Source organism: Pseudopipra pipra, chromosome Z (genome assembly GCF_036250125.1).
Source record: "Pseudopipra pipra isolate bDixPip1 chromosome Z, bDixPip1.hap1, whole genome shotgun sequence".
NCBI classification, from domain to species: Eukaryota; Metazoa; Chordata; class Aves; order Passeriformes; family Pipridae; genus Pseudopipra; species Pseudopipra pipra.
Genome location: NC_087581.1, coordinates 18,040,215 through 18,054,349, shown reverse-complemented (window position 1 = coordinate 18,054,349; position 14,135 = coordinate 18,040,215). Strand labels below are relative to the sequence as shown.

The 14,135-nt window shown below is 35.4% G+C and overlaps 1 protein-coding gene across 3 annotated transcripts in view; it reads right to left on the bottom strand.

The window, feature by feature from the left end:
- Window positions 1-442: 442 nt before the first annotated feature.
- Window positions 443-14,135, bottom strand: part of IPO11 (importin 11) — a 77,208-nt gene continuing 63,515 nt past the window's right edge. For 2 of the 3 annotated variants that reach the window (XM_064642378.1, XM_064642377.1), the window contains 3 exons: window positions 9,017-9,112; window positions 6,479-6,563; window positions 443-757 (listed from right to left, as the gene is read on the bottom strand). In XM_064642378.1, coding sequence (XP_064498448.1) covers window positions 593-757; window positions 6,479-6,563; window positions 9,017-9,112 — 346 coding nt within the window. In that variant the 3' untranslated portion in view covers window positions 443-592. Of the gene's footprint in view, window positions 758-6,478; window positions 6,564-9,016; window positions 9,113-14,135 lie in introns of those variants that run through there. The other variant, XR_010426855.1, reaches the window with a different exon arrangement.

Here is a 14,135-nt window from a genome sequence, read left to right as displayed (position 1 = left end):
TTCTCTAGCAACTCATCAAATACAATCTAAGTTTCTTTTTCTCTGAGACAATTCAAATGGGTATTATCTTTCTCTCAAAAAGGAATATTTCTGCTCACAGTCTTACTGTTTTCATAACTCTTTCTGCTTGTATGGTTGAACATACAGTAAAGAAAGACTAACAGAAAGGGGAGAAAGTTATAGGTATACAATATGAAAAGAAGCAGCTCCTGATACTGAATTATAGTGCTGAATTAACAGACTCTTCCCATTAATACACATTGGTAAGTTCCTGCAGATCTCTGCCTTTATGACATAGCTTTGTGAACAAAAAGGTCAGTAATGGTACCAAAAAAAAAAGGTACTACCTAGGACAGCATGGACCACGTTAGGAGTCATAGAAATGTTAGTTTAATGATAAAACCCTTAGTATATTATTAAAAAGAATAACAAAGGAACATGGTTTAATAGCAACAGCAGAAACTTATTTTTATTTTTTAACACAAGTCATTTTCACCTTCCATTAGGCTCTTCCATACAAGATGGAAGTTCTGCCTTTTTTTTTTTTTTTTTTAAAGAAAAATTGGACATACAAAATCTTTTTTCTGCTCGTTTAGAAGCCTTGTAAAAATTCTTGTAGCTGGGCAACTATTTCTGTATCCACAGTTTCCATAAGGGCCTGAAAACCTTGTTCTCCCACTAATTCCTGCTGTGCCTTTAGCTTCTCATAGATGAACTGCTGCAATGACACAGTGTGTACAGGGTCCTTCAGTGCAAGCTGTGGAAAACATGTAAGAGAAAAATACATAATAATGCATTAAAAATTATTCTGTGATTTACTAATTTCTGTTATAACTTCAGCTCAGGAAAGAAATCTGCTTTTTTTTTTCTTTGTACTTAACCGAGAAACAAAAAACTTCCGAAAAATGATCAAATTAATTATTATCAAGGCAAATATCAGTTTAAAACTATTTGAAGCAGTGTCAAATCATGAGAGTCTTATACTTTGCTCTAAGATTTCATGCTTCAATAAGGTAAAACAATTCAAAGCTGCTTTATTAGTTACTGAATGAGTTTTCTATAACTCCTAAAAATCACATCAGATATTACCACAACAAGCACTTTTGTGATGGCGTGAACTACAGTCAGTTTTATTTTACTAGTAAGAAAACAGAACACAGAAGAAGTCAAACTAGTTTAGACTAGTTTAACAACAGTTAAACTGTCCATATACATAAAGAATAGACACACTTCAGTGGTAGTACCCTATAAACCTCATCAGTCCTCATCAGATTATACAATTTTCTTTTGGGCAGAGAGGGACAGAGTATTTGTCACTCTTTTCCCCATGTTAACTGCCTCTTAATGAAAGCAAAAAGGTAAAATAAGGGGTTATATTGACAGAGGATGTATTGTTACTTTCAGTGTCAGCAGGATGTGTGGCAGCATTTGTCCCTCAGTCCACCAGGGGGTGGGAGGTGGGTACACCTGGAGCTTGATACATCCTAAAGAAGTAGGATGTTAAAATCAATGGCTAATTAATGCAGATCTGTGATCCGTTCATCTCAAGTGTCAAAACCAAACAACACTATTGTTTATGCTGGAAGGTCAGGAAACAAAATATAATGCCAGATCTCAAAGTCCACTGAAATAGGAGACTTATAAGCCTATAATACCTTGCTACAGTGTTATTTCTAAAGAAATAAGGCATATTAAACTTGCACAACAGCTCTTTTGGCATGATTAAAAAAAAGAAATATTTGAGTGTTAATATGGAGTAGAAGAAATTAAACCTTAAAATTACTTACTTAGCATTACACCTAAAACGGGAAGATACTGAGTGAAGCGGCCACATAAATATAAAACAGATTAAAACTTCCAAAACCACTGTAATTACTACAAAAGAGAAGTTAAGTCTTATTTCTTACAAACAACTCCAGTAAAAAAGCAGGCTGGTTTCTGGCCTCTTCTATCACTGCTTACAAGTTCTTCTTTCTTATTATGGTCACTGCACCTTTGGTATTTTAAGTCTCTTAAACATTCCCTCAGTATTCCTAATATTGGCTTTTCAGCCTTCAATCCTTCACCATTTTGTACTATACAGCTATTTCGCATTTCAAAGGTAAGATATGATAATTTTATTACCTATTCTTAACATTACAGTCTTTTGGAAAGGGAAGTAATTGTAGTAATAGTTTAGTATTCTGTAGTTTTTTTTTTCAGTAAATGTAATTTGAATCTCTAAAATATAAAAGACTTTTCTAATGAAATTTCTAAATCACAGCTACTCTAATCAAGATTTGACAATGTTAGGGACATCCTTGTTGTAATAGCACTAACACAGTCTACAGGGGGAAAAAAAAGACTGTCTTACCAAGCAAAGAATCTATCAGTTTCTGAACAATTTGCATTTGTTCACCAACAATTGCAATTTGGGACATATAATGCATTTATAATTAGTTATTTTCAGTAAGTTCATAGCTCTGAATAGTCATGTATAAAATTACTCCAGGGAATTTTGCACAGAAAAACAGGCATTAAAATTGCCATATACAAGTGTTCTCATCCTTGTAAGCCTGACACAGCAGCAACTAAATGAATGACAAAGTCGCCTTGGGAAGTGATGCCAAAAAGCCTTTCTTTTACAACCTTTTAACCTACAAACCGATTAATCTATGCATTTAGTTAACTGTATGACTTGCGCAACCCTACCATAAATTCTTGTTTTACTTAAAGTACTCAAATAGGAAGCCAGAACAAATTGCCTTAAAATATCAACTTTGAGTTTTCTTTCTCTTCTGCTAAGAAAAATTGATTTAGTCAGCAATTTCATATTACAAAGTTTATTCTCCAGATATCTTAAAAAAAAAAAAGAATGAAAAGAAAAAAACTCCAGACTTAAGTCAGCAGTAAGTAAACTTCTGCCTTCTCATATGTCAATGTTCACTAATGAGCCTCAAGTCCAAATTTTTTTCCAATTTTAAAAAGCTACTAGAATGCAAGTGTGTGTGTAATGCTCTTCTAGCACCCCAGTGGTGATCTTCAAAGTCTGAACAAAAGTGCTGTATTGTTTTGAAAACAAAGGGTTTGAATTCTTGCTTATTTGCAAAATTTGCTGGAATGTCAAGTCTGAGCTTTCTGTAGCATCTCTTATAATATTATTATAGAGATGCTCTCTAGTATTTCTTAGATGTCCCAACTCCCCAGGACACCTCATGGCTGGTGATGATGGGTTTCCAAACAATCCTCTGAATCATCTCAGCAATAATACGGAAAAGTAATTAATCTTGAAAAAGCAATCTAAGTGAAGAAGATGGCTAAACTTAATATATTACATAATTCAAAGTTAATATCTTTTATTCCTAATGGAGCTGCCAGACCTGCCCAGTGTTGGGAGTTCAGAAATATGCTACTCAAATAAATATTATAATTCCACATTTTCTTTTCCATAAAACTTCAGAGAACTTAGTCAGCTTTGTATGTAGCCTTCCCATGAAAAGGAACATGACCAAAACACTTCTGCTGCGTATTTACCAACACCTGTTTTCCAGGACAACTGAGAAACTGCACATAAACATGGTCCCCCTGATACCAAAATCTGGCCATGAAAGTCCAATGCAAAAATCCTGCTTAGCTTATTGCAACAAACATAAATCCATCCCTCACCATTTAAAGCAGCAGCACTCTAAGCCAGTAGGGACTTCGGTAGTATGATTAATGTTTGCTGCTAGAAGCATCATCTAGCATCTGTAAGCCAAATGGGACTTAAGAGTCTTCAGACTTAATTAAGGAGTTAATACATTAATTTGTTTTCATTCAGATAGTCACATCAAAAGTATATCAAATAAATTAAAGAGTTTCCTGCAACAACAATTAACTCAATTTTCTTTCATTCTGCTTTTCTTGAACTTGTATTCAGAGCTAACAAAATAAATGAAATAGTTTGATATAATGAGTTTGTCAACAATATTAGACAGCCAACTGCCATCTTCACTGAATAAGCAAACAAAAGCATAAGTTTGGAAAAACCGTAAGCATAGTTGGTCAGGGACTATATATATCAACATAAGTATGTATGCTGAGTTCCTACATGTGTGCTTTTTTTTTAATTGAAATGTGCCTGATTCTGATAAGAGCAAAACATATCTGTTTTCCAGTTTAAAAAAAATCCTAGCTAATTCCCACAGCTTCTTAGTCAAAACAGCTACAGATAGGAAACAGAAGTTTGGCCAGTAGCTACACATTACTGAAATGTGCTTTATTCTGCACAATGAAAACCTGAGTTTGACTAGCTTTTGGACCTAGTTACTTTACAAATTGATCTTGAAACTGGATGTGGGTGACCACCTTGGGGCTGTACTGAAGAAATTAATCTTCCACCTCAGTGCTTGTAAACAGAGTTCTGAAGCAGACAAACAGTTCTGAGGTTTACAGAACAGCCATATCCCATCTCTCCAAGCTCTGCGTGCCAGCATCAAACAGCATTCTGCAGAATTAACAGTTGTTTGAACCAGTATTTGTTAAGTGGATCTCGTTCCTCAACGTCTTTAGACAACACTACAGTCAAAAATCACACCATTTCCAATAAGCAGTTATACACTACTTTGTACTGGAACAGTGATCCAATTACCACAAGTGATAACACAAGTAAATGGAATGGCATTAACAAGGAAGAACAGGTAATAAAAGCCTAATAAAACTTAAAAAAGTGTGTTGGTGATATATGAATTAAATTGTTGAAAAGATTTCCAGAATTTGAGAGATTCTGTTCAGTTAAAGTATGAATACTTTAATACTAAAGAGGCAGCCAGAATTCTGGGCAAAAATCATACATATTTGTGATGATGGTTACTATCTTGTAACTGTGATGCTCTAGGAAAGACTAGAAAATAATTTAAGAAGGGAATGCATTCTTTACTATCCAAGTTTTTAGGAGATGTCAGTGAGACTCACATTAAATCTGTCAGTAATTTGTAGATTAAATGTCTAAGGAGAAATTATACTCCAAACAATGGAGTAAAAAGTATTACTTTAGTAAACCATGTTATCACATAAAACTTGACCATTTAACTTATTACATTATAAATAATTTATTTATTTTCCTGAAGATGTAAAAGCACAATTCATCTAGTTTCTTTCGATATTAAGGTAAAGCAAAAAAACCCTCCCTAGCCTTCTGTGCTTACATATAAGCATCATCTGAAACATGAACCTGCACAAATTCTTCAAGATAGATCTTTATGGGAGGATACTTTACTTCATTTTTCCTGTCCATAGTTTCAAATAGGGTGCTGAAAAAGTTTAACTCCCTTATTTTAACAATGATACTGAAGTTCTTAAAAACATACATTAAGGGCATGTAAAAATAAGTCACCTTAGGCCAATACATTATGCGTGATGTAAGGACACAAATCACTCTCTACCTATTTACATGTTCCTCAATATGTTTGCAATGAGACAAAAATATAGCAGTATTTGGAAATGTCAATCACATAAAATTATTATAAACTTATAAAGTACTGTTCCAGCAAAAACTTTCTAGTAATTATTAACTATGTGTAATAATAAAGAAAGGTACCAAGGGCAGGACAAAGAGATAGATCAAAGTATCTAGATCCTGTGCAAACATCAGGAAGTGATATTTAGCATGAACCATGCAAGTTGATCTCTTTTCCTCATATTAATGGCCTTAAAGTTGAAAAACATTATTATTTTGAAGGAGAGAATCCCATTCATCTTTCATGATTCCTGTTTTATGAGATTTAATCTCTAAGCCCAGATACAAGCTGCTAATATTTTGTTTTAAATCCAGTTTTTCAAATCAAATGCTAGCTGTGCTTTCAAAGCCATGATTATTATTTGACACTTCTGCTACTAGTGACCTACCCAAATGACCTGTATAAATTTTGAAATAAATAGCCAAGTGTCAAGTCTCAATTTCTGCACCATCTGCAAAGCCATATACTGAGCTACAGTTGGGATTAAGAAAGAATTTATTACAGACATTCATAACAACTAGAGCTTGCTTGGTTTTGTGTAATTTTTTAAAGGAATATATTATATTGCTTTTGTAAATATATTCCTTATATACTAGCATTTAAAAGAAAAGCTTACTAAGAAACCATGACTTTTGAGTAAGAGTTCTTTACACTAGAAAAAGGTTCTATTCGAGCACATGAATTGTATTAAATATGAGAAATTCTGCCTGCCATGACATTTCAGTAAGGTTTAGTTCTCTTTTTTTTTAATAAATTCTTTTTATATTGTCTGAGTATTGTAATGTCCAGATTTTGTGAACAATGTTTATTTTGACAACAGTCTCCAAGATGCAAAAGGAAAGCAGAAGCATAAGTGTTGTGGCTGCAAGGTTTGTCATCAAAGCATCCTCTTTTGATTCAAGAGATGAATTTTCCAAGAACAACAGATGAACCAAAGCCAAAAAGAATTTAGTGAAGCACATAATCAGGTCTATAACTGAATAAAAAAATCGAAAACTTACCATTTTTTTCCTTTTGTCTTGTTCTGTAGGAGGTTCCTCATCATCTGTAGCTTTGGGCTCTTCAAAATGAGACATTAACATGCAGCTAAGAAGGGAATAAGAGCGGTTTTAACATGCATTACCATTAAAAATTACTTTAAAGCTCTTCTAAAAACACAAAATAGATATGAGTTTGCTGAAAGTCAGATGATCTGTTAACAAGTAATTTTTTTCTGAAAACAGTGAATCTGATGAAGCCTGAATGCATGTTCTCTGTCACCTCAATCCATGTAACAATCTCAGCTATTTTCCACATTTTAGCTTAAGATGGTGGTTCTAAAATGCATTTCTGTATACAGAAAACAGACTACATGGTTTTGAAAAAGAATTAATACAGAAAAACCTACTGCTCCTAACCAGGATTTTCCATTCTTTTCAAGGAACTGCTATACAAGCACTCCATCCTATCAGCATGAAAGTCAAAGTGGCACATATACAAAGCTAGCAAAGATTTCTCATAGCATTCATGGTTTTCTGTGAGATCTTTAATATGAAGACCTGAAAACTAATAAGGGCACTGCTATTGGTTCTACACTAAAATCTAGAAGACACTGAACAATAATGTTTGAGGTGAACAGAAATGAGCTAGCTTCTGCAGACATTTACTGTTTCTAGGTAGGTAAAGCAAAGGCTTTAAATTTATTTTTTGTTTTGCTTCATGCTCAACTGGCAATATACAAAAGCAAACACCTTATTTTAACTATGATTTTTGTAGTGGCGAGATCTTTATCTCTTCCAAAATCTTATTGCTCTAACTACAACAGTTTCTTCAGAATTCCTGGCCAGGTTAAGATGTTTAAACCACCACTGTCACTTAATCTGTACAATTTCCCCGTGGAAAATTTTCCTCTTCATCCTCTAGCGGATGCAGTTTTGTATTGCTTCGGCCTTGATTTTCCCTATGCTAAACATGCACATTGTTTTACTTTCTGTGCTACAGTAACTGGCTAATATGATAATCAGTGGAGTACACATTTTTTTCTGAACCAGTTCTGGCTTAAATCATGCTTCTTTAACCTGGAGAGCCACAACAGTGCACACAATTTCAGATGTGTGCTATCACTTGACTTTCAGATGATGTCAAAATACAATACACAAGTGTCAGAATCTTTCAAACAGCTCATTCAGTACCTGTCAATATAAGTATGTCCTTGGTTCAGTGCAGCTATATTTTATAAAGTAAAAAAAATGTCCAGAGTTTGGAAGAGTAGTGACAAGTTCTACAAGCCTTCAGGCTTAAAATACAAAATTAATTAGGACATGGTTTTATTTATTTCTCTATGAGAACTCTTTTCAACAAGTGCTGGCAAAGCAATATGTTTAAAAATACAAGGGACTCTGTAATATTGTCTCCAACAGTAAACAAAACACATTGCCAGACATGGTGCACATTCCCAGACTTTGGAGTTACATCTTTACTGAGTTCAGTGGGAAGTACTTTAGCAAGCAATTCTTGGGCACAGTTCAGGCTCGGCGTGAGTGTAGACCAGTCTCATGCACACTTGTGTACATACCACATGTGTTATGCAGAGAAAAACTTAATAGATTGCATCTGGCTGCTCTGTGCCACCTGGGTTCAGCGCCAACCAACACCCCCTTAAGCAATCAATTATAAGTTCAGATTCAGTCTGTTCTATGACCAGGTAATTATCTGAGAGTTAGAAAATGTTCTGATTCTTAGCATCAGAGCATCCAGTAAATACTGTTATTAGCATACAGTATCTGTAAGAACATCCTGCAGAGCACCTTTTTTAATGTCTTACAACTCTCAATTGATCTAAAACTCTGTAATCATTACAGAGAAAAAACAACATTAAGATCTCAATCCAAAAAATATCTTACTATTCACTGGCTTTTTTTATTTTTTTTAGCTTTGATTGCCTACCATAGGTAATCTGGGAGTCATTAGGAGATGAATGAGTGGTGTTGGGTTGAAGTGCACTCTAGGCACCCCAAACACCCACCTTCCTGCCAAGTAAACCCTTGCTCCCAGCTCTGGAAACTATCTTTTGAGAGATGTCCTGTAGAAGCCATGTGTTAAGTGGAACAACTAAAGGGAGAGAACTCCCTTGGTGGGATAGGTTTTCAAGTTCTCTAAGCTGTGAAGTATTGCATACTAGGTACACTCATATGAGGCTGATGTCACACTCAAAAAAAACTCTGAGCTACCACTCTATCAACACACAAACTTGTTGTATTGCAATTTTAGATATAACAGTCAAGTAAGCAAAAAGCAAATCTAAGCATATGAACATTTTAAGACCATTTATTAGATAACTTAGTGAACAATATGAAATTATACCGTCATTTTAAGCCTTCCTTCCCCCACTGCAATTATCTTCTCTCAAGACCAAAAATTTCCTGTCTTACTAAAACATTCACTCTTGAGAAAATAGAACTATTACAAGAATGTCTTAACTGCCTACAGATTTTTTCAAATCAAAACACTTCATATAAAACAGTACTGCCACTGTTAAAAAAATTAGATTTTCCACTTACTCTTTGTATGTTCCTGTTTCAGAATCTTCAGTCATAACATCATGTAGTCCTTCCACTGAAATGTTGATGATACCACAAAATTTATCTTGGATAACACTGTAAAAGACCAACATTTATCTTGGATAACATTGGAAAAGAACAGGAAAATGACTTAGCTAAAGGAACTACACGTGAAATTTGCTCAGTAACTGTAAAACACATTTACCAAGAGGTATTTTCCCTGCTTACTGCTTAGCTGAACATGCTATCACGCAATTAATTCAGTATTTTTTTAATTACAAAATGGCTTCAAAATATGTAAGAAACATTATTCTTAAATATAATAAAACCTGATGTGCCACTGTTGAAAACTTAGAAATAATTGTAAATTAATAAAAGAAAATACACATTAGCACAGGAGTCAAGAACTGAGTGAGAAGGGCATGCCCCTGCTATCAGGAAGATCAGGAGTACTGGCTTCTACTCCCAACACCATTTCTGGCATCACTATTCAATGCATAAACCTACACACAAATCCTTGAGCAGTGGCAGCTTGTAAAAATGGTATATTCCCTTACTTACGTGTGTTTCTTTACCCTACTAGGCAGCTGACTCCCCAGAAAGGGTGTAAAATCCCTGCATCCAGTTCTGTGAGAATATCACTTCCCTGACTGTAGAGAAAGGTGTGGTAGGATTTCTCTGCCTAAACACGGGCGCTTCCTGCCATTTGAAATACCAGGCTATTTAAGACAACTGCAAAGGGCTGGTAGATATTACTCAGGACTTGAGCACCTTTACCCAGCATGACCTGAAGGCCAGATTAGATACTCCCATAATGCCCAAAATTACACTAAACACGTCTACACTTGCCCCTGCCTTGAGAATTGATGTGTCTGTAGGGTAGGGGCATCAAAACATGATCTTCCCAGGATGGATAAAGCAGGTGCCACCAACTCCTAGTTAATGGAAAGTAGCCAACTTCTGCTTCCGCTCAATTTACTGCTACTGTGGATCTAATGTCAGAGATGTGGGATTGTGGGACCTTGGTGCCTGGATTCCTACTCTGTGAAGGAGTTGAGAAACATTGCAAGTGAAAAGATGTTCATCCTGGGAAAACTGAAAAACTTCCACCTGCATAGAGCAAAAAAAGAGAAAGGGCCTAACTGGTTATGGTAAACTATAACTCTCTTCCTGGGACTGCCATTGACTGAAGCACTTTATTGCTTCCTGTTTGCAATTTCAGGCTTAATTATCCCCAAAAGATGCTGCTGCTGCCACCGCCCAATAAGCAGAAGCAGACACGTTCCATTTATTTACAAGCACTGAATACTAAGTTCATGTATTGTAGTTTGATTGTAGCTGATCACAGATGAATCTATTTTCTAATATTTTTTCATTTCCTTTTCTTATTTGGGATGAAAACTGAAGACAGATAAACTGTAGCCCCTTGTACATTAGTTACTGCATTTGAAAAACTTCTTATCAGACATACAACAAAATTTTACATATATGACTGAGTTTATACACCAATAGATGCTTTGAAAAAAAGTTTATCAAGTTAGAATACTAAGCACAGAAAATATCTCTTTTATATTTGTTTTGATAAAATTACGATTCAACTCATGACTATTTTGTTTCCAATGAATTATTTTTGTTCACTTTTTTTTATTCAGCTACTGCCAAATGCCAGGATCTGAACTGTATTTTGTATAATCAAACTTGAAACTCCTGAATTCCACAAAATGAAAACTGACATAATTTTCATTATTTGATTGTCAGCTATGTATTTTAAAAAGATACTTTCTTCCTTGCCCAAGAGCTTCCTCATCACATTCAGAACAGCAAAGCACTACACGTGAGAATTCTCTGTGATGTTCTGCAGACAGCAAGCAAACAGCAAACAGCCTACCCACCTCACAGCACTTCTGAAAAAGTGAACGCTGCCTACTCAGCAGCCTGCATAATGAGCCCTCAGAGACAGAGCAGATTTCCTCACAGAGTAAAAGGTTCCTTCCTACCTACACACCTCCCATTAAAACTCTTCTGCCTCATCCTGTTGTTTGAAAGGCATCTCTAGGAAAATGCCATTAATGTGATTAACATTTTCCAACATGAAAAGGGTAACAGCTATCCTCATATTTATGACAATAGAGGACAAAGGGCATTCAACTGAAGACAACTGTGAACACTTCGTACCCTGGAAAAGTAAACTATGCCCTGTTCATACACACTATTTAAGTTATAATACAGGTTGCTGTACACTACCTCTATTACTTCTTCCTTCCAAGCTTCATGAATCATAGAATGGTTTGGGTTGGAAGGGACCTTAAAGATCATCTAGTTTCAACTCACCTTCCACCAGACGAAGTTGCTCAAAGCCCCATCCAACCTGGTCTTGAACAATTCCAGGGATGGGGCATCCACAACTGCTCTGAGCAACCTGTGCCAGTGTCTCCCCACCCTCACAGTAAAGAATTTCTTCCTAACATCTAATCTAAACCTACTCTCAGTTTGAAACCATTCTCCTTTGTTCTATTAGTACAGTTCCTAATGAAGAGTCCCTCTCTGGTTTCCCTGTAGGCCCCCTTCAGATACTGAAAGGTTGCTATGAGGTGTCCATGCAACCTTCTCTTCTCCAGGTTGAACAGCCCCGATTTTCTCAGCCCGCCTTCGTAGGGAAGCTGCTCCAGTTTTCTTGTCAACTTCATGGCCCTGCTCTGGACTTGCTCCAACAGTTCCATATCCTTCTTATGTTTGGGTGGGGTCTCATGAGATCAGAGTAGAGGGAGAATCACCTCCCTTAACCTGCTGGCCACACTGCTTTTGATGCAGGCCAGGATTTTGTTGGCTTTCTGTGCTGCGACCACACACTTCCTGCTCATGTTGAGTTTTTCATCAACCTTTACCCCCAAGTCCTTCTCTGCAGGGCTACTCTCAATCCTTCTTCAACCAACTTGATGAAGAATCCCTAGCTGCCAAGAAAATTTTATACTGGGAGAAGAAAAAAAAGGTTTTTAACTCAATGAAGGCATAGCCTTTTGATCAGCTGCAGGGCTAATTATGGTCAACATATTCAGGGAGGTTACTTTAATTATCCAACATGTAAATAAATACTGTAGGCATAGTGGTCATTAACTCCATGAGTTTTTTCCATGCTTGCAGATTGGCAGAAGGAGCACACAGGGAAGCCCATTTCAGTAAACTGTGTTTCCAAGGATCTATGAAAGTTCCAGAAGAAATAGAGTATAGTGGTTGAAGATCCAAAACACTGTCTTTGATAACTGGCCTTGAAAGGACATAAAGAAATCACTGATTTCTTTACTTGGAAAGTAAAGAAATGGCATACATGAGAAATTATACTTTATTTCTTATTTTAGTAAAGGTTCATGAGAATTTTTCTTTTTTGAGGAAAACAAAGCTAAAGAATGTACAAGACCTTTCAAAATGAGGTAACTTGCCTGCAGCTATAAGTAAAGATAACACCTTCTCTTTTCTCCCCTTCCTTTTTTTTTTTCCTTTAAATGGGGCATGCATTTTCTTTCTACCAAAGACTCACAGAAATGTTTACCTGGTATGGAACCATTAAACAATGGAACTATTTTTAGAATACAAGATACATGCTGGTGAAAAACAAAGATAGCAAAGACTAATGCTTTAAAAAAACAAACCTCAGTTAAAGTTCAGCAGCAATATAAAACACATCAGGCCTTATTTTCATAGATGACAAAGCAAGCCAAGCAACTCAGTGTAGTACCTTTTTAAAGAGACTAAAATTAGCCTGCTTGTTTCAAGAAATACATTAAAAAGTCATACGAGTAGATACAGAAAAGACAGAGACACTGTTTTTAGATGAAATTTCAAAACAGAGCAGTTAATACTGTCCATACTAAAATCTTATACCTTAAGGATGGCACCGTTTAAGCAGTTTCCCCCTTGAATTGCATATAATTGAGATCATCAATGAAACAAACATCATCATCAAGTTATAACTGGTTTTATATCTACCTAGTCTTCCTAAGTAATTAGGACAAAACCTCATTTGGTATGCAGCAAAAATAAATGGCCCACAATCAGGACCTAAAACACTCCAGAACCTAGTTTCAAAGATATAATGAATACATTATTTTTTTAATTACAGAAAGGATATTTTATGCTGCCTGTTAATATAATGCACCTTGCCTATAATGAAAATAAAATTTAGCATTTCGGGCAGCGTCTACCTGAATAATCTCAAACCTTTTATTTCAAAGTTTGCATAATTTTTTAGATAAAAGAATAAAAGCTTTGCAAAGAAAAAACCAGACCACATCTGTTCTGGAAAAAAGTATCCATTTTTTCTCATTCTGTTTATAATTTCTAATACACTTAGCTCTGTATTCAACTTTTTTATTATTCTGAGGTTTTCTGTAAAAATTCACAATTTTTCTCTCAATTACACAGATAAATACTGTAGATAAAGCTTTATCAGCAGCTTAAAACATATGTCATGATGAATTTTTAGTGGTGCTTAAATAAAATGGACCCCATGTCTCCTATGCATCTCCCTCAGAAAGGAAAAAAAGAATCTGTATGGGAAAACATACTTTTTTTTAGAGACTAAAAGAAAAACAACATAATTTCTGCTTTTCTATATTCACCAGGGGAAGCAATAAACAGTTTGATTTCATATCTTTACTAGTGTACGGATTTGAGAAAGATTAATTAATTCTTTATTCTTATCTCATTAGCTAAGGAAAGAAGTAGAGAGGGACAAACAGATTACTTTGCACATACTGTGAGCAACATAAATGATTAGTACACCACCACCCCCTCTTAGGAGCTGCACAGTACTAGGGAGCTCCTACAGCAATAAAGTAGCAGCTAAGACAACATTTCCAGGGGAGCCCTATGACTCACTAACATGATCTCCATGAAACACCATTTTGTTTCATGGGTGCAGATTCACCTAATATAGCTCAACTAAGTCTTCTAATGTATTCTCTAATGATTTTAACAGACATATGAACCACATGTGTACATGAAAGGATCTGTTTCCTGGTGTGAACATTTAAATACAAAAGATACTAACTGCAAAAGAAAGGCATTTCCCTCACAATTGCATAATGAATTTCTCAGTTCCTTGTTAGTCTAATCCCTATGT